This window comes from Desmodus rotundus, chromosome 5 (genome assembly GCF_022682495.2).
Source record: "Desmodus rotundus isolate HL8 chromosome 5, HLdesRot8A.1, whole genome shotgun sequence".
Lineage (NCBI taxonomy): Eukaryota > Metazoa > Chordata > Mammalia > Chiroptera > Phyllostomidae > Desmodus > Desmodus rotundus.
The window spans coordinates 3,543,131-3,564,625 of NC_071391.1; the positions used below are offsets into that span (position 1 = coordinate 3,543,131).

General features: G+C 42.3%; 2 protein-coding genes across 19 annotated transcripts in view; one reads left to right on the forward strand and one right to left on the reverse strand.

The window, feature by feature from the left end:
• Nucleotides 1-21,495, reverse strand: part of PPP6R3 (protein phosphatase 6 regulatory subunit 3) — a 120,644-nt gene that overhangs the window by 78,012 nt on the left and 21,137 nt on the right. For 15 of the 18 annotated variants that reach the window (XM_071221380.1, XM_071221379.1, XM_071221378.1 and 12 more), the window contains one exon: nucleotides 5,804-5,955. The exons of 1 other annotated variant lie outside the window; for it this stretch is intronic. The gene's annotated coding sequence lies outside the window, so the exon portion shown is untranslated. Of the gene's footprint in view, nucleotides 1-5,685; nucleotides 5,956-7,168; nucleotides 7,187-21,495 lie in introns of those variants that run through there. 2 more of the 18 variants (XM_053924621.1, XM_053924623.1) reach the window with 2 other exon arrangements.
• On the forward strand, nucleotides 8,557-9,131 carry LOC123478065 (large ribosomal subunit protein eL21-like). The gene is given in 2 exon segments (XM_045183350.3): nucleotides 8,557-8,837; nucleotides 8,839-9,131. Coding segments are annotated over 2 exon segments (477 nt in total). The 5' UTR covers nucleotides 8,557-8,604; the 3' UTR covers nucleotides 9,083-9,131.

Genomic DNA, 21,495 nt, shown 5'->3' on the forward strand with positions numbered 1-21,495 from the left:
TCCTCAACCTCTCCAGCTCTGCCACAGCAGCAGTACCTGTCTTCGCATCGCGACATTCCGTGTAAACTGGAAACATGACCACTAGCAGCACCATTAAGTGCCTACCGTGTGCCAGGCTCTGGGCCTGATGCTTTTACATACATTACCCCTGCCTCACAACACCCCCTCAAGGTTTGGTTCTCACTCTGCAGAGGGACAAACAAGGACCCTGAGCACGTAAATGTGCTAGCCAGACCTGGACTCAAATCAGGCCCGTGGAGCTCCAAAGCGCGTGCTTTCTATCACAGAACTGCCGCAGCACCAGTGGGGGGGCAGCTGTGCGCAGCACTGATCAAGAGCAAAGCCCCAGGCAACCGGGGCCGGCCAACCTGTACCTGGATGGCTTTCAGGACATGGTCATGAATGGGAACCACATGTCCCCATGTGCAGGGCAAAGAATCACTTTACAGACAAGTTGGCTGGACAGTGATGCTGAGCTGGGGAGCTCAGCTTGTGTGGCCAATGGCTCTATCAGAGGTGATTCACCAGGATGTCACATGTTTGTCAAAACGTACAGAAAACATGAGAGAATCAGTGCTCAAAAACTGTTTGATATAGAGAAACTTATTAAACATGGATAAGTGTAAAGCCCTTTTTAGACAAAAAAGAAAACATGATGGGGGGAGGGGAGAACCAGGTATAAGAAAACAGTGAAGAAAGAAGTCCAAAAATTTTAGTTGATTTTAAGCTCAACGTCAAGTCACAGTATGATGTGACTAGTAAGCAAAGCAGCCTCAGAATGCAGCCACTGCTGAATCACGTCTAGACCCACGGGGCACACTATTCCTACTGCAGCCTGCCCCGGGCAGGCCACCTCACACCAGGCATATCACATCCTGTTCCGAGGAGGATGAAGACACTGCCAACCTCATGGCACCCAAAGAGGCGACCAGGGTGGCAAAGAGACTCACCACTTTGGGAATAAAATAACTAGCTGTGAATGTCTTAAAGTTCTCTTATCGCACTAGGTACAGTTCCCAAGGAAAAAAGGAAAGCCGGTGAGTAAAAGTAGATTCTTTGCCAGCAGAAGCAATAACTGCTAAAGACGAGGGCCAGGACCGCATGAGAGGCCCGGAAGCTGGAGGTGCTCGGGCAGAGCCTGGAAGGATGGCCCCCTGCGAGGGCCACAGCAGGGGAGTGCCTGTCCCAGGGACGAAGGCACACTACGTGATCGCCATGCTGTCTGACAGACATCTTCCAAAGTCGGTCTGACTGACGAGGCACGGCTCCATCTGGGCTGACAGGGAGTCCCAATGAGAAAACAGAAAGGATGACACCACCTCCCAGGTGCTCAGTGGGCTGGCTGCACCCCGAACAGTTCCCACCCCTCTGAAAACTCTTAACTACAATGAAAGACAGAGAAAAACAACAGCGACCAAGGAGTGTGCCAACAAATTTGTGAAAAGGCAGAAAGTGGAGAAATAATTCACGAAGTCCAACATCCAACTAACAGAAGTTTTAGAAGAACATGTAATGCACAACCACCTCCTCTCACGGAAAATAGTTTTTTTCTCAGCATGTAAAGGATGGGACTCTGCCCCCAGGGCCCACACAGGCCATCTCAGTGAGTGGCAGAAGGTTTCCTCTGAGGCACAGTGTGGAATTCCACAGCATCAGAAATACAGAGAGAAGGTAAACTCTTCTAACAGAGATGAAAACACTCACAAAAGAAATGGACTCTTCCACTGCCATTCTAGAAAAGAACGTGTTCAGACACGGAAGGGCTGGCAGACTTATTCACACTGCCTCAGAAAACTACTGGAGAATGGGCTTCCCGAGGCATGGCATTAAGCCATGAGGGGGAGCTACGGGACATGGGACACAAAAACCAGGGACACGGCACACGAAGATAGATGAGGGGGACTCCTGCAGCCGCGAGAAAGAAGTTCAGAGGGACCAGCCCGAGGGAGGCAGGCGGCAGAACTAGGTGGACTGCCGGACACACACGACCATGCTGAGAAGACTTCTGCAAATTAAGCCAGAGACTTAGGGAATAATTAATGAAAATTCACATTAACCAAAGCTGTGCTTTAACCATGCTGGACAAGGAGGAAGGGAGGGACCTATGCCTTCAAGAGCTGTACGGCATCTGCCTCAGAACTGCGGAAGGAGAGTACACGCGAGAGGACTCCTAAGTGATGAAGACAGCACCCCTAGCAAGTAATTCGGAGATGAGGTGGGTACTGGGTGGGGAAAAAAGAGATTAATGTCTTAAATAAAGATTTTATTTATTTTATTTTTAGACAGAGGGGAAGGGAGGGAGAAAGGGAGAGAAACATCAATGTATGGTTGCTTCTTGTGCACCCCCTACTGGGGACCTGGCCTGCAACCAAGGCATGTGCCCCAACTGGGAATTGAACCAGCAACCTTTTGGTTTGCAGGCTGGCACTCAATCCACTGAGCCACACAGCCAGGGAGTTGTTTGTGTTTTTTTTTTTTTAATAACTCTTGTGACACTTTTTGACTTTTTAAACGATGCAACCACATTTGATAAAAAGTTATGAAAGGAAAACATAACAGCACTTAGTATAATCCTTGGCCCTTTGTGAGGGCTGTAAATGTAAGCTCAGTGTGAAATCAGGACACCATGAAAGGCTAGTTAACCTGCCCAAGCCCTACTGGATATTAAGACTCTGAGATAACTGCATACACTTGCTACTGTACACAAAAAACAAGCAAACAAAGAAACAGAAAAAGCCAAGCACCCAAACCGACCAACAACAAAACCTTCAATGGTGCCTTTTCGTGTTTAGGTCCCCTTTCAGCCCACTCTTTTGCCATTAGCACGTAAACCAACTGCAGAGAAGCTCTGGGGACACAAGGGAAGGTGCAGCACCGAGACGGCCAAATCTGGTCCCCCACCTATTTTTATACAACCTCCGAGCAAAAAAAGGTTTTTACATTCTGAATTGTTTAGAGAGAAAGAAATCAGAAGAATGACATCCCATGACTTGTAAAAATTCTATGAAATTCAAATTGCAGTGCCCATTCGGTCTCTTGGAACAGAGCCACGCCATTGGTCTTCACAGTCCCTGTGCATGGCAGATTAGCTGGGCAGAGTTATAATCACAGTGAGAGTCGGAACACAACAGCGTTCCGGGGGCCACGTGCTGTGCTGCAGCATCTGATTTTATTATTACTCTGCTCACCCAACATGCCAAACCAAGAAAAGGAAAACTGGACTTCAAACGAGCCGTGATGGGGCCGTGGGATGTGCGTTGTTTTGTTATGAATGGAGACAGCAGTCACACCACACCTGGGCCAGATGGATACTGCCCACGTCCACATCACCAGACTAAGCAGTCATCACGGTATTCCCCACTCACAGGAAAGCAACAGTCAGAAAATTCAGCCCTGGCTCACTGGATTGAGTGCGGGCCTATGAACCAAAGGGTCACCGGTTCGATTCCCAGTCAGGGCACATGCCTGGGTCATGGGCCACAGCAGGGGGCGTGCCAGAGGCAACCTCATGTCAATGTTTCTCTCCCTTTCTCCTTCCCCTCTCTCCAAAAAAAAAAAGAAGAAGAAATTCAGAAAATGTAAAATGAAATATCCCCTAATAGGAGAATTTCCTCACAAAAATAAAAGATGAAAATGAAGGTGCAAAGTTGGCTTACTAACCAAGCAAGGAAGCCAAGGACGGTTTTCCTTAATTCCTGACAAGTTCACTGGTATGACTGATACAGCTCAGTTGTTGTTGATTTGGCAAGCTTAAAGTGATGAAGAATTAGCTTCCAGGAATAGTTCGCATGCACCAACTAACCAGAGCGTTTTCAGATAAGTTGAGAAAAGGTGGAATCACTACAATGTGCAGTAGACTTTGCTGGGATGTGCAACAATGATGGGAAAATTAGGCGCAGAGCCAAAAGGCTTAACTGGACAAACTGACAAAACCTATGGAAATGTAGTGTTTAAAGCTCATGTTTATTTTCTCTACTTTCATCAAGTACTTTGGGAGATTTTTTAAAAATCAAGGAAGTTTCTCTATTTCAGAATCCACCTAGTTATGCTACTGAGGAGCTTTCACCTAACCTTAAATTGGAAATTAATCTGCATGCTAAAAGACAGATATCAAAAAGAAGAATCTAACAGAATTCTGTAAATGCCTCCCGAGCGATGAATACACGCAGTGAAAGCCGTGCGCCGAGGGTCACTAGCAGAGCATGGTGGCACTGCGGGCAGTAGCACACACCTCGAAGACGACACCATCACAGACCAGGTGATGGCAGACCTGCTCACAGACCAGCACTCACAGACCAGGTGACTATGCGTAACAGAACTCCATTAGGTGAAATGTTATCCCCAAGACAAAGAATTCCATTCTTCTCATTAGATCTGTATTATAAAAATTGAACTCAAGTATTTCTATATTTTGAATTTCATCAATAGAATCTATAAAATTTGTTTTCTCTGTTACATAAATAGCCTCTTTTTTGTTTCTTGGCCCACAAAACCCTAAAATATTTACCATCTGGGCCTTTGCAACACAAGTCTAGTTTGATGACCCCTGGAGACTTCTGGGCCATTTCTTAAGAGTTCATTTATTCTAGTGTGAGACAGCTTGCTGATGAGCAGAGGGGAGTAAAAAAAAGAAAAGGGAAGAATATAGCTAAAGGTAAGAAATTCATCTATAAACTACTAAAGGTAAGAAACTCTTATCAGCAAAGAAAAAGAGTAATGAAACAAACAAAAAAGAGAGAGAAAGAGAAAAACAAAGTCTTAAAAACGTTATCCTGAGAAATGTCTAAAATTTTATCTCCTATCGCCAATTAATGATACCTATTATTTAAAAAGTACTACAGAGCCCTGGACAAGTGGCTCAGTTGGTTGAAGCATCACCCCGTGCACCAAAAGGCTGCGGGTTCCATTCCTGGTCAAGGCACATACCTAGGTGGCAGGCTTAATCCCTGGTCGGGGCAGGTACAGGAGGCAACCTATTAATGTTTCTTTCTCATATGGGAGATGTTTTTCTCCTTCTGGTTTTCTCCCCTCCTCTCTCTCTAAAATCAATTAAAAAAATACATATCCTTGGGTGAGGATTAAAAAAAAAGTACTAAACACATAAAGTAGAAGTCAAAACCCCTTTCTCATGTGCTTAAAATCTATGTAAAGAGAAGAAACGATTCTAAAACAAGTTTGTGAGGTATACGCTAAGAGTTCAAAAAGGAGTGACTACTGAGCCAAAAGTCAAATACGCTAAGTCAACCTCTGGTCTTTAATGAAAAGTTTCAGTAAAGAGTTCCAGAGCGATTGCGACAGGACTGAAAAGGAGTAAGGTATCTGGCTAGAAGCCGTCCTTTGGCTGCTGTAAAACAAATCAATCTCTCTCCCCCCCTCGCTCTCTGTCTCTCTCTCTCTCTCTGTCTCTCTCTGTCTCTGTCTCTCTCTGTCTCTCTCTCTCTCTCTCTCTCTCTCACACACACACACACACACAGAGCCAGCTAACCTAGAAGCAGCAGCTTCTCTACTAGCAGTCTTTCCCTTCATGCTACTTCAGCTTGCTAGGCCTGACTGGTCCTCAGGGCCCAGCTCAATCTCCCAACACACTGTCCTGGGAACCCCGTGGGCGCTGCAGATGACAAGACATACCAGTGCAAAGTACAGAGGCTGCGAAAACTACCACAGTGCAAGAGAACCAAACTGTACCTGTCTCAAGGAGATGACCTAGCCCTGGCCCACCTAGACTCCAAGGTCTCATGACAGCACGTTGCTTTCCGTGACGGAATTCATGGGCGCAAACTCCTGATACTCTTAATGGTCTCACCTTTCAAACCAAGTTTAAAAATTAAAAGAAATGTTTTCTTCCTGTGGCGCCTTGCCCATTACAGGTTATCCTGGCAACAGCTGTCTTCCAATTTACTGTGTCAGCAGGTTAGCAGGAGTAAAGTGGCACGTGGACATAAAGCAGAAGCTCTCCTGTAAAGAAAAAAGAGCGTATAATCACAACATGTTCTTTTGGTGTGATGACCGCTGCCATTAAAGCCGCTGGTTCAGGGTCTTGACTTACAGAGAACTGTGCCGCAGAAGACTGAACAGTTCTAGTTAACTGAACATTCTACGTGAAAACAGGAAAAAAGGCACAGTCACCCTTCCATCGCAGCCGTTACCCTATACTACTCACAATAGCCCAGAAACAGGCACACCCTAACAGCACTATCAGTGGGCAAGTAAGAAAAAATGCATATTTATCTTTATATTACAAAAACACCAATTCTTATCCAACACAGGGTTAACTGCAAAGGCACTGTACTTTAAAATACTAAAACAAATTTTAAAAGTGTCTCGCTCTAAATGCCCATAAGTAGCCCCATGTAATACTGTAAAGCAATCATAACTTTTGGTAGAAACATTCAAGTCACTGAAGTACCAATTGTGACTAGTGTCAATTAACCAAAGCTACACTGGAAGAACTACATGGAAGAACAAATGTCCCAGACACTTGATGCTGCAGAAAAAGCTCAAACTCTATACCATATATTAATCAGAAATCCTATAAGAATACAAAGGCATCTTTTAAAAAATGCTGTTCAACCTTATGGCCTGGGAGTAAATTCAGCATAAAATAAATACTAATAAAAGTTAAAAAAAAAAAAAAAAGCTGTTCATTTAATGCCTTTCTTCCATAAAATTCACACTACATTATGATCTCAACATTTTCCTTCAATAATCAATTAAAAAATGCTAACTGCCTTTTAAAACAAACAAAATGAATAAACAAAAACAGTAACAAACCTGGGTTAAAATGAAAAGAATATTTAATTCTAAGTTAAATGCATTTTGAATATACACTTAAAAAAGTATAATCAATCATCTAAATTTTGGGGTCACCATGTCCTGCTACAGCCCTCAGCCATGAAAAGCGTAACATGCTAGTGTGAAAAGCACATTCCCGAATGCCCCCATCACCACCACTCTCTGTGTCAGGGTTTCCAGATGCCTTTCATTCTAATGAAGTTGTATACTCCACAAAATGTACACACACGTACACACAGTTTGGCATTTAAATTCAAGTGACCGCGAGACCTTCAAAGCTGATCTATAACCATTTCTCCCACCAGCCAGGATCACCCACTGCACCTGTTTACAGGCCAATCAATCAATCACAAGCTCTCAGCAGAGTTGTACCAACCTGCCTGCCTCAACCTGCAGCACACTCCACCCACCAGGAAAGCTGGAATAAAAAACACCATTATGAATACAGGTGCTTATTACGTTGTAACAAATATGTTGAGACATAATCTGCTTTTCTGGAAAAGTTTTTGTTTACTCGTTTTTTTCACTTAGACTATGGAGAGAAAAGAGTAGGACTATATATTATTGATAAGAAATCTGGTATTCTAGAGTGTGAGGACATGAGAAACGAGATGGAAAAGATGGAAAAGAAATTGGAACAATGTACAAGTGCTGTACTGAGACTCCTGGGTAAAGAATATGCACTGAACATACACTGAAATGTCCCTAGAACTACAGTAAAAAAGTGTTTTTGGGCCCTGGCTGCTGTGGCTCAGTGGAATGAGTGCCAGCCTGCGAACCAAAGAGTCACTGGTTCAATTCCCAGTCGGGGCACATGCCTGGGCTATGGACCAGGTCCCCAGTAGGGGGCGCAAGAGAGGCAACCACACACTGATCTCTCCCCCTCTCTTTCTCCCTCCCTTCTCCCTCTAAAAATAAATCAATAAAATATGTTTAAAAAACCATTAAAACCAAGAAAATATTTTTTAAAATGTTTTGGTTGTTTTGTTTTAAAGGTACAATCTACAAGAACCAGGATAAGACAAAAAAAATTGAAGGGGTGCTGGAAGGAAACAAAAGGAATATTGATTGAAAGTTACTTGATGAACAGTTTAGATCCCTAAATCTCCTTGCCCTGCTCTGCCCCTCCCACCCCTAGCAGAGGATGTGAGGGAGCAGAACAGGGAGGTCTCAGAAGGTGAGGTCCTGGCACAGCTGGAGATGAGCCCGCTGCACTGAAAACACAGGGACTGTGTGAGCTGCAGAGTGAATGCTAGACACAGGCATGCCCCCTAAGCCAGATCCTCCTACAAAGCTCCAATGTTCCCACCCAGGCTGAAGACTGAAAAGTATCTTCTGCGTGATCTACCTCCACGGAGAGCGGCCTGAAGACACTGACAGCTGGCGGCTTCCCAACCAAGGCAGCTCAACTAATCCCAGCTGGGAAGCTCAGGGGTGATGAACGAGCCTCACTCATGATCAGAGCCCTCCAGTGAGCCACCCTTACTCCAACCTTTCTTAAAAAGAAAAAACGTTTCACCGTACATTTGCAGAACAGTTACAAGAGTAGTACGAGGAAGAAAACTCCCACAGAACCTTCGCCTAGATTCATGTCAATCACTGAGTCACTTTTGCCTGACCCCACCACATACATTCCCAACATTTGATTCACCGCAGCCACCACAAAAGTTCCCTGTGTGTTTCCTAAGAACAAGAATATTCCCTGTGTGTCTCCTAAGAAGAAGAAATATTCTTAGTACATGTCACAGTACATGTCAAAATCAAGAGTTTAGCTTTTCGGCCCAAACCGCCATCTTCTAGTAATTCGTCAAAATGACTAACACAAAGGGAAAGAGGAGAGGTACCCATTACATGTTCTCTAGGCCTTTTAGAAAACATGGAGTAGTTCCTTTGGCTACATACATGCGAATCTACGAGAAAGGTGATATTGTAGATATCAAGGGAATGGGCACTGTTCAGAAAGGAATGCCCCACAAATGTTACCATGGAAAAACTGGAAGAGTCTACAGTGTTACCCAGCATGCGGTGGGCATTGTCGTAAACAAACAAGGGCAAGATTCTTGCCAAAAGAATTAATGTACGAATTGAGCATATTAAGCACTCAAAGAGTCGAGATAGCTTCCTGAAACGTGTGAAGGAAAATGATCAAAAAGAGAAGGAAGCCAAAGAGAAAGGTACCTGGGTTCAACTGAAGCGGCAGCCTGCTCCACCCAGAGAAGCACACTTTGTGAGAACTAATGGAAAGGAACCTGAGCTGTTGGAACCCATCCCCTATGAATTCATGGCATGATAAGTGTGAAAAAAATAAAGACTTCTACACTGATAAAAAAAAAAAAAAATCAAGAGTTTAACATAGTCATCACTGATCATGGAGTATATCATTCGTATTCCAATTCTGCTAGTTGCTCTATAGTGTCTCTCACGGGGACCCCCTGCACCTCAACCCAGACTCATCTGTCCCATCCAACAGCACGTCTCCTTTGTTTCCTTTCACCTGGAACAGCTCTTTGGCATCTGTCTTTCATTGCACTGACATCTTTGAGAATACAGGTATGCATTTCTAGCAGGAATACCACATAAATAAAGTTTTGTTTTTCCTAGAGTATCACATAAATTGACAAGATGATGTCAATTTACTGCATTACTGGTGATAATTTTGATAACTCAGTTAAACTTTGCCATATTTCTCCAATGTAAAATAACCATTTCCCCTGAGTAATTAATTAGAAGGTAATCTGTGGAAAGATAGTTTAAGTTCATATTCTTGAAATATTCACCCAGCAGTATTAGTACTCACTGGCAATTCTTGTCTGAATCAACTGTTACACTGAGAGTTAAAAATGATGGGTTGTTTTTGTAATCTACTGTTCCTTCTGCACCTATCAGCTGACACTGTAACCTCAGTAAGGCAAGTTCCCTTCTACCCATTCTTTCTTTAGTTCATTAACAGGATGGACTCACAGATACTTATTTTATTCATTAATGTCTTTATTCATCTGATGCTCAAGTTGTCCCAGATTTGGTCAGTGGGAGCCCCATCTAGCAGATTCTTGTATGCCTTTCATATTTTTGAGCACTTCCTTATTTCCTAGCATAACAACACGTTCCTGATTCACCTTATACATCGTCTGCCTCAGTTCTGAAATCAAAGTCTGAGAACTAAGTCTGTTCACAGACAGTGAACAAAGCTGGGAAAGATGGCAATTTCATATGAACCAACTCTGTGTCGTCTGTGTGTACCTCTGACCTTTTTATTTTTAAGATTTTATTTATTTATTTTTAGAGAGGGGAAGGGAGGGAGAAAGAGAGGGAGAGAAACACCAACATGTGGTTGCCTCTCATGTGCCCCCACTGGGGACCTGACCTGCAACCCAGGCATGTGATTCTAAGTGGCGACTCTTTGGTTCACAGGATGGCACTCAATCCACTGAGCCACACCAGCCGGGCCCTGACTTTTAAATATTAATGAAAACCAAAGGGTTACCAGACATCTTGGGAAAGCCTCTCTCATAAAAAGTAGAGCGCAAAACAAACAGAAAATGCTAGTTGAGGGAAAGACAAGACAAGAAAGAGAGAAAATAAAAGTAAAATTGTTATCCTCAAAAAGAGAAAGTAATGCATCCACTTAATAAAAATGAGTATTATTTAAAAGGGAACAAACAGAAGGAACATGATCTCCAGCCCAGAAGTCCATACCCAGCCAAACTATCGATCAAGAGTACAGAGAGAAGACTCAGAAGACTTGCCTCCCACACACTTTTCTCACAGAAAGCTACTCAGACTGCGCTCCACTTGAGTAAGAGGCAGAGGAACAAGAAAGACGACATCAGAGAACACAGAAACGGGAATATCCATATAGGAGAGAGGCAAAAGCCCGCCCTTGTCCCGACCCCTGGATCACAGCAGACCACTGTGTTCCCGGCAGGGAGGGCAAGCAGTCCAGACCGGAGCAGGGAAAGTCCTGAAAAGATAAAACTGATAGAACACCTGATCACGTAACCAACCAAACATTTGAGGCTACATTACTGATTAGCACATTAAAAAAAAATTATCCAACATTTCCAAGGAAAACCAGAAGTTGTCTATGAAAAAGTATTTGTAACCTCACTCTAAACATTATAAGCAGCACAAAGAGTCATCATGACAAAGCCCAATACTGATTTAACCAAAACTGCAATGAAACTATATTGAAAGGAGGGAAGATAAAACATGGGGAGGAGGGTCCAGTGAGGGGAGACAAGAAAGCGAATCTTTATCTTCCGTATCTTTTCATAGTAGGAAATCAATAGATATGCTTAAAACTAAAACGACTAGCAAGCATGCGTGCAAGTATGAACTTTTCAAGTATGCTCTTCAGATATGTGGAGGCAAACATGTCTTTTTTAACTGGCTAAAAGAGCTGCCTTCAGAAAAGGGGGAAAGAGGGTAGGATGGCTAGGAATTGCTGTTTATCTTATCTAACCTCCTGGACCTAGCTCTCTCTTAACTGTGGCTAAAGCTTTGACCAAAAAAAGTTTTAAATAAATTTTTTAAAAGTTGCTAGACAGGGAAGGGATAGGAAGTGTTGAGACCACAGAGCTATAACATCAGGTATTCATTCACTAGCTCTGTGAGCTAAGACAAGTCATTTAGCCTGAGAATCCATTTCTTCCCCTATAAAAAAATTAGACTAAATAACTCAAAATTTTCTTCCTGCTTCAATAATTTATGAATCCAATACAAAATAAAGCAATAAAAGCTTTAAATATAGCACCAGTCACTACAGATATTATCAAACTGAATAACACAAAGAATTAAGAAGGACTTGGTGAAAGAATAAATGGAGAAGTAGGGGGGAAAAATCTCCTTTAAGCCTGTGGGTACTGAGAGGGTACTGATGGTGAAGGAGAAGTTAGACAAGTATTGCCTAGGAAATAAAGACAAAGTCCCTGACCCTGACCCGCGAAGAGTTTAACAGTATCCAGACAAACCATGACCTGAGAACACTGGAAAAAAGCTAACTACGCCAGAAAGATGTCTGTTTTGAATGTTAAAGTATATGTACGATGGCAGAATCTATGAAGATAATGAAAGGTCTTCCCAAAGAATACAGCTCAAAAGGGGGGGATTCCCAAGTATGTAATTGTCAGGAAACTCTAAGTTTTGCATCATGATTAGAGGACAAACGGGCGAGCAGGGCAGGCTGGAGAGCAGACTGCTGAGAGACGGTGGGAACGACAGCACAGTGTCACGGAAGCTGAAGGAGGAAAACCATGCATTTGCTAATGAACAGTATGTGATCTAACAGTTGATATCTTCGTCCATTCCAGCTGCCACAACACCACAGCCCGGGTGCCTTATAAACAACAGGGATTTACCTCTCACAGTTCTAAAGACTGGGAAGTCCAAGATCACAGCATCTGTCGCTACAGTGTCTGCTGAGGGCCCACTTCCTGGCTCAAATGACCATCTTCTTTTCACTGTGGAAGGGGCAAGTGCACTCTCTGGGGGGTCTCTTTCATAAGGGCACAAATCCCATTTTTAGGGCTCCACCCTCTGACCCAATCACCTCCCAAAGGTTCCGCCTCCCGATACGGCTACACTTGGGAGGCGCACTAATGTTCAGTCTATGGCAGTTGGTTAGCAATAGATTATTCTCTCCAAGAAAATGGATTAAGAAGGGCACCCTCAAAAAAGGAAATCAAGATTATAAAAAATACATACTTTTATATTTATTTTCCCCAATTGTTTCTTTAAAAAGTCACTTTTTCCCAGTGACCATACAACGTCACCCAATCACAAAGTGTCTCCTCTCTTCAACACTGCAATGAAAAGGCAAGAACAACATAATTATAAAAATGTAAGTCAGAAATGAGGAATGGTTAAACCTAAAAACAGATCCTCATCTAAACAGTACCTAAATATGCACTTGCTTAGTCACAGGACTCGAGAATAGCAAGAACGGACACCCACCCTTCTCACAAACGCTTTGTGACAGCATTACACAAGTGGTTCTCGGTCCTCTTAGGCATCATTCCTATTTTACAGGTGACAATAATAAGGATTTACTCCAAAAAACCCTTATATGAACACTGAATTTATTTTGAAAAAAACTCGCTAAGAAAAAAAGCAGTAATAATTTGTTCCCTATGCTGACATATGAATTTTTACTATAAGTTCCACAATATTCCTCACTAATGCAAATTCACAGGAGAAAGCCATAGCTATTATATAACATGCAAGAAAGCATTTTCTGCTACGTCACATGTCCTCCACAGACAATTGCAGACAGGTGAAACACCCCAAAGCCTGGACACGAAGAGCAAGTAAACTCCCCTTCTCACGAGTATCAGAAAGCCTTAAGGTAGGCCAACCCAATCAGAGTGTCATTTCGGTGCAGACCCCAATCCCATCTCTGCAAGCACCCTCATTTATGTTCTCCCAACACCTGAGTCTAAAGAGATGGAGAATAATGGGATGGGAAGACAACCATCTCTGTTAAGTCTTATTTGCCGTTTTACCCTCAATGCCTAGCACAGTGTGGGTTGGAAAACAAGCCACCGAATCTGGAATACAAAGTTCACTGAAGGCCCTGGCCGGTGTGGCTCAGTTTAGTTGGAGCGCCACCCTGCACACCAGAAGGTCTGCAGGTTCCGTCACAAACCAGGCACGCAGAGGGGGCAACCAACTCATGCCTCTCTCCCCTGACCCCTAAAATCAATAAACACATTTTTAAAAATTCATTAAGCTGAGCAACACACACAAACACACACTAGCTCATTTCAAAAACATTAAGCATTTTAATACAAGTTATGGCAGGAATATCAAGGCTTCTAAACCACTATCAAAATCATTGTACCAAGAATGCAAAAAGACTACTGTTTAAAGTATGAAATACCCAAGATCAATCCATATTACCACCTTTTAAAAGCTAAATCATGTATGGAAGTACTTTAAGCAAAAACTTTGGCACCTAATTGGATTATGTCACCGTCTGGCTATGCACCTGAATGGACACTCAAACCATGGCAGCCATGCATGAAGCCAAGCTGGTCTAAGTTGCTATTAACATGGAGCCACGTCATAAATTAGTAAATCAGCATCCAAAGTAAAGCCCAGAGAACCAACTCTGCCTGTTACAAAAACACGCAGAGATGTAGAACGATGGTACAAAAGACTCCTCAATCCCAATACCTGCTGTACCTAGCTGGCTCAGCCCTGTTACACATCAAGCTCAATTTGATGTATAAGTCAACACTTCCATAATCCAGAGTACCATAGCGAGAAAGATATCAAAAATTTTTGTAAGGCAGCTTGGTAATGAAGTAATTAATATGTAAAATAAAAGTATAGAGACTGAAAAATGTGCTGATCACCATGAATGTGTTCACTGAAAACTTAACCCAAGGATAGGATTTTCAACTAGCAAAACAAAGACACCTAAGTAATGGAAAAGGTAGAAGATGCTTCATACGGGTTCCTGATTGCTGTTCTGAAGAACAGGTAAAACATAAACAAGGCCCAAGCCATTACAGATGTATCACTGTCTTCAGCTCTGAGAGCTCATTTTCCCTCCTACTTTTAAACATAAGCCTAATTTCTAGTTGGCAATTCTAATCATACTCATACGTCTTGGTGTCCACCGTAACACTTCTAAAGTTCCCAAAAAAGTATTTTTTTTTTTAAGGTGAATGCTCTAGACCTGTGCTGTCCAAAACAATAGCTACCAGCCACACACAACTAGCTACTGAGTACCTGTAGCTAGCAAGGCTAAGAAACTGAATTCTCAGTCTTGTCTACACTGAGCACAGATAAAGAACATCATTATACAGAATTCTACTGCACAACACTGCCCTGACATTAAAAGCTAAGCACAGAACAAATGTTTATGGTCTATAATCTTGGATAAATTCACATCTCTAGGATTCAACTTTCTTCGACCAGACTGCTCCATGACTGTAAATATATTAGTGCAGCATATAAATTAATAGTTGTTGCAATGTAATTAAAGCCACAGACCCCTCAAATTATGGCAGAATATCTAGACGTGAGCATGCAAGGGCATCATCACATCTCGCACCACCAAACTTGGTGAGGACGACTAAGGAAACAATTTGGTTTAGTCAACCTCTGGGCAAGTAACCTCATCTCTCTGAGCCTGTTTCTTATGTGTAAAATGAGAGGATTAAACTATGCTTCAAATCTTAAACTACCATATTTTGCCATGTATAATGTGCTCCCGTGTATAAAAAGCACCCACATTTTAGACCCAAACTTTCAGGGGAAAAAAATCTTTCATTTTAATTTTTTAATTCAATTTTTCATTTATTTATATTTAGAAACAAAACTGATCATAGTATTCCAGGTTAGTAATCTGCAGATGGATACTGTTATTGCTTTCTAGAGTTATACTTGTAACAACACATAAGCATACATGAAAGAATTAAAAAACATTTACACAGATACGGAAATAGTACTACCCATGTATAATGCGCATACTTATTTTTCCCTCAAAAACTTGGGCAAAAAGTACACATTACACACGACAAAATACAGTACTTCTTTACGCCCTGGCCAGATAGCTCGGTTGGTTAGGGCACGTTCCTGATACACCAAGGTTGCAAGATGCACATGCAAGGTTCAACCAATAAATGCAAACTGATGTCTCTCCCTCCACCCTTCCTCTCTCTTAAAAAAGAAAAAATCAGTAAAAAAATTTCAAAGCCTACTTCCTTCCTATGGCTCTAAAACAGCGATTTCCAACTGGCGTGCTGCAGCATGCGCCACAAGAACTTTTAAAACATGTAACTCCTGTTAGTCAGGAGCACTTGCCTCTTTTCCCTTAATTTGTCAAATTAAAAAATGACAACAGCCAACACAATAAAAGTCATCTGGTGTGAACAAATTCAAATTATTTCTTTTTGGGGGGTCAGATCAGCCAAAATGTATCTTTTGGTGTGCCACAGAATTATAGTAATTAGTTTGTGTGCCATGAGATAACATAGGTTGAATATCGCTGGTCTAAGAATTAAAAAAATACAAAATGTGAGTGAAACCAGGATACTCAAAGAAATAAAGAAAAAGGAATTGCTGAATAACCAGTCTCAAACTCCTACAAAATGAATTCGGTAAATTGAAGCAAGATCTCAGAGAGGCCTGATGACAGAATTTAAAGTTGTGCAGTGCCAGGGTGCGCTGCAGGGAGACAGATGTGGTCTGTTTGGGTGCGCCTGGTGTTTTTTCTTTTTTTAAGTCATATGTGAACACATGCTTTCTCCAAAGAAGGCCAAACTGCAGAAAGGTCAGCGAAACCGGGTTAATGTAGGCGGCAGGCGAGTACACGGCTCACGAAGGTGTGCATGTCCCTTTCCCCCACAAAAGTTGACCAAGAAAGTCCTCCTCCTACATCAGACGGCTACAGTACAGCTCCACTGCTACACCCCCCATTCTCAAACTTCATACACTTGCCTACTCTGTCCGTGACCCAGTCCAAGTAAACTCGCTCCCTTGATGGGAGCTGTGGCTATTGGTAGGTGCGGTAAGGTAAGCTGGAGTGTGAATTCACCCAGGAAGCCTTCTGAGTGGTGTACAAACGAGTACGTATATATATAATAGGGCAGGGTCCTTTGAAAAGAATCCTAACAGATACCTGGAGAACTGACTACAGACTAATAACTTATGTGAAATGTGTTGAAAGGCAGAATGTCAAGGCTCAACATAGCTCTTCAAAGGTACATTTCCAAATACCTTCTTTTCTTCAGTCTTAAAAAAGCCTGATTTATATGGTAGGGAAAACAACAACAAATTCTACTTTCTTGGAAGTACGTTTTACCTGATACAGACTTTCCTGCATGTTATAGTCGATTTAACCAGGCCACCGCTAATGACGGTTTAGTTTTCATATTACAAAAACGGCCCGAGTGCCCAGAGGTGAAACTGCTGGATCACACAATGAGCATTTCTAATTACATGAATATTTCCAAATGACTCTCCACAGAGGTCATACCCACCCACAGCTCCACGAGCAAGGCAGGAATGCCTGTTTCCTCACACCCTTGTATTAAGAGCACTACTTGTATGCTTATGAGCCATTTACACTTCACTTTCCTGCAATGTCTGCTTCTATCACTTGTCCCTTTCTCTATTAGGCTGGTCTTCTCAGTGATTTGTAGTGGTTATATAAAGTAAGAAAACTGGCCTTCTGTCCAACAGCAGTCCCTCTTCAATCACTCCAGTCCAGTGTCTCTCTCTACCACTCCATTGAAACTCCTCTTTCAAGTCGCCAGTGACCTCCAGATGGGGCTAAATCCAAATGAAACTCTTCCCAGCACAATACAATCGCCCAGTAGAGGCCACTTACCGAAGAGTCTCCTTACTCAGCCTCTTTGGTATCATATGCCTCGTTTTCTCAACCTCCTTAGCTGGCGGTTTCCCCCTCTCCTTTCTTCCTGTTCCATACAACTGCTAGGGTAGGGATTCCCACACGGTTCAGACTGTGGACACTGCCTATTTATTCATTACTCTCCTGAGCCACCCGTATTTGGCTAGGGTATCAATTCACATTTGTTCTTTCTCACACTGTTGCACCAGCAACTGAAACAAAGACCATGGTTTGGTTTTTGGTTTTAGTTTTGTAGAATAAATGAAGCCTTTTCCATGGATTTTTAATGTATTTCTATAAACACGGTTGAGTTCCCATAAGATTATCTCTACACTTCAAATACAGGTACTCAACTACTAGCCAACATTTCCCCTTGGATAGCTCACAAGTACATCAAATCTAAGTTCTACAAAACAGAGCTTTTGCCCTCCATCATATACTGGCCATCGACCAAACCTCCTCCTCACCACTCTTTCCCTGACTCAGAGAGGGTGCACTCCACAAGTGGAAGACAGCGCCTGAAAATTGGCCTTGGCTCCTCTTTCCCCTCCCAATCCAATCCATAGAAATTCAGAGCCATCATAGAAATTCAGGTGTCAATGCCACCTTCTCAGTATCTCTTCTCCTCCATCTTCTTCTGCCACCACCTCGAACAGCTTCCCGATTTAGCTCCCTGTGTCTCTAAGCCATTGTTTACTTGGGTTCCTTAGTCACTGTCCTCTGCTATTCCATGTGAGCAATGATTAAAATAATTCTGATCTATGCAGTCCCCTACAGTATCTTTATATACATACTCAACAGAGATACACAGGGCTTTGAACCCCTGAAACAGAGCTAGAGTTTGAGATGAGATGTGCTGTGAATGTTAGATACATATCTGATTTCAAAGACTTAGGACAAGTGAAAACATCAATAATTTTTATATTGATTAGATGCTGAAATGATACTATTTTGGGTTATTGGGTTAAAAGAAATACATTAAAAGTAATTTTACTGTCTTTATGCATGAGGCCACCAGAAAATTTAAGATCACATACGTAGCCTGCATCACTTCTCTACTGAGACGCTGCCCTGAGCATCTCGTGGAGCAGGGCACAGGCACCGGCACCTCGGCCATCTTTTTTAACCATATGTGACCAAAGCATAGAAGCACTGGGCCTGCCATGGGGACAGGTCCCTAGATGGTGGCTGGATGGTTATGGTCACAGGTGGTATCATTACTGTAAATTCACTTAAAAACGGAACACTAAAAATTGAATGCTTGTCCTGAAGTTGAATGATACTTTAAAAATACAATAGGTGTAAGGAAAACAACTTTCTAAGGTTAAACTTTAAAAATACACGGATTTTTTAAAATGTCTACTTCTTTGATGTTTATTCTAATCATGGTGTCATTGATTTTTCTAGTTTTTCATTGCTAAAGTTTCTACTAAAAGGGAAAAGCAAAGACTGGGAAGACTGGAAGCTTAAAGTGGCCTAAAGAGACCTTACAACTCTGAGTCATCAACCCTTGAACCACTGGTCACCGCAGCTGGAAAAATCAGCTGCGAAGAAAGGAAAGGCAGACAGACAGCACAAGAAGAAAAACACACGCAGATGACAGATAAGCAGAGTCTTTCGGCAGTGGTTTTCAACCTTCTTCATCTCGTGGCACGTACAAACTAATCACTAAAATTCTGCGGCACACCAAAAAACGTATTTTTTGCCAATCTGACAAAAAACTCGGTATAATTTTGATTTATTCACACCAGACAGCTATTATTGTGTTGGTTACTTTCACTATTTTATTTGACAATCTAAGGGAAAAGAAGTCTGTGCCCCTAACTAAGCAGTCAAGTACTGCACGTTTCAGAAATTCTCGTGGGCTGAATACTGCTGGTCCACGTACAAGAGGTGGACCTTGTGTTGCGCCCTGCAGCATCTTAAACTACCAGAGAGGGCGTGGGGTACTCCAGGTGACAAGTCTGCCAGTCAGTGTGGAGTCATTTGACAGAAGAAAAAATGTGCGCTCAGACGGCCTCACAAACATACAGAAGTGATGGGGAAGAAAGCTGATTGCCAAACAGACATCATTGCATTTTAGTGTAGAACAGCTCTATAGAAATTGAATGAATTTTAATGTGATTTAATTTGAAAGCACTTTAAAATTTTCAATTTCGGTCCACAATTCAACCTCCAGAGACAAATCACAACTGAAGAAGCAACACGTTAGAGCAACAAAGCTCCATCGGCCCCCAAAAGAAAAACTTACAGCTGCCTGGGCACAGACCGCAGAGCACTGCGGGGGCACCACACAACGAAAAGTCCAGTCTTCCAAAAAGGGGTGGGCCGGGGGGGTTGGGGGTGTGTGAAAGAATGATGAGTGGGGGATCTGTAGATTTTTTTTAAATTGGTGGGCCTTATCTGGATCCTGATTTGTCAAAATTATTAAACCGTACAATAAATTATGATACTTGAGACAACTGGAAATTTCAACTCTAAGTATTGGACATTATGAAGCAACTGTATGGGGTTTCCTTTTTAATTATGACAGTTTTGTGGTTATGTTATGGTTAAAACAAAAAGGGAAGTGTTTGCCTTTGAAAGATCTATACTGACATAGTATTTACAGAAAAACAAAATAATTATTTTGGGATTATCTTCAAAGTAATAATGGAATAGGCTAACCGTAAAGGAAAAAAAAACTGAGAAATGAATTACATTAACAGTAACTTCTCTTTCTCAAAGACACAACAACCAGCAGAGCACGTGAAGATATTCACCACACTTTTATCTCCTGAAAGACTCTTCCAGAATAAAAGAAACCCTACACAGTGTTGTTTGAAAGTATGTCCAAATTTTTTAACACTCATCCTTTCCAAAAAAATGGAGCCCAACTTCCCTCCTTTTGAACATAAGAGGGATGATCTGAGTGACTCTCTGCTAACAAACAGAACATTTCAAAAGTAAATGTCATTCGACTTCTGAGGCGAGGTCATAAAAGTAACAGTTTACACTTGGTGCTGTTTCTCTCAAATCACTCTCCCGAGGGAAAGTTAGTCACCATGTCCTGAGGACAGGACTCCCAGAAATCCCTGACAATGGCCCACGTGAAAAGAAACCGTGGCCTCCTACCAAGAGCCAGGACTATCCTGCCAGGCATGTGGACGGTCCGCTACGGGAAGTATCCTCCACCTGCAGACGAGCCTTCGGAGAGCTGAGGACATCCAAGCCAGAACCACCCAACCAAGCCACTCCCAACTTCCTGCCCACAGAAACCGTGAGAGACAAATAAATGTCTGCTGTTGTTAGAAGCCACTAACCTAGCAGGTAATTTGCTGTGCAGCAAGAGCACCAATATGATAAGAAAAATAGGTCATACAGTAGAAAAAAGAACAAAAACGTGTTTATTCATCCTAAAAAAGGATATCCAAGTAACCAATGAAAGTGTGAAAAGGTGCTCAACTTCCCTAGTACAAACTGAAACTATCATAAGCTATCAAACGGCTAGAAGCACAGCTGTAAGGAAAAGGATAAAAATATGAGCTCTTACAGAGGATACGAAGAAGAACTCACACACTGCTGGTGGAAGTGTGATTTGGTCTTCCAAAACCAAACACAGCATTATCTCGGTGACCTCGCAGTTTCACTCCTAGACATAGTCCCAAAAGAAACGCACCCACACGTTCACCGAAAGACAAACTTCGAGTGTTCAGAGCAGCATGACTTCTAAGAGCCCGAACTGCCATGTAACCAACTGCCCATCAACAGAGTAACTGCATTCGATGACACTGCGTATAGCAGCAAGAATCATCAGCAACTGTGTGCGGTTACATGGGCAATCCACACACAATGCCAAGAGAAAGAACTAAGACACAAAAGAACACACTCTAAGATTCTACATATTTAAAAAACAAAACTGGGCAAAACTAGGCAGTGCAATTGGATGCCAGGTTACTAGCTGCCCTTGGCAGGAAGGAAGTCACTGGTGGTGGACAGAGAGGACACCTGGGTTGCTAATTACCCAGGTGAGTTTCAGCTGGGAAATTCATTCACGGTACCTATAATTCTGCATTTGTACTGTAATTCATTAGAGTTTTTAAAAGAGAATGCAGGAGAGAAGTGGAGAATGAGGGAATAAATGGGAAAATATGGGACAGGACTGGCCTTGGGTATATGGTTGCTGGAACTGGGAAACTGAGGGTTTGTTATACTATTCTATGTTTGTGCATGTTGAAATTTTTCCCTAAAAAAATTATTTTTAGATATCTTAATATAAAACTGGCTGAAACCACTGGTAAAAGTATAGACTGGCAGGGTTTTTCTGGGCATAGACATTGAAAAGTGTTAAAATCTATACAACC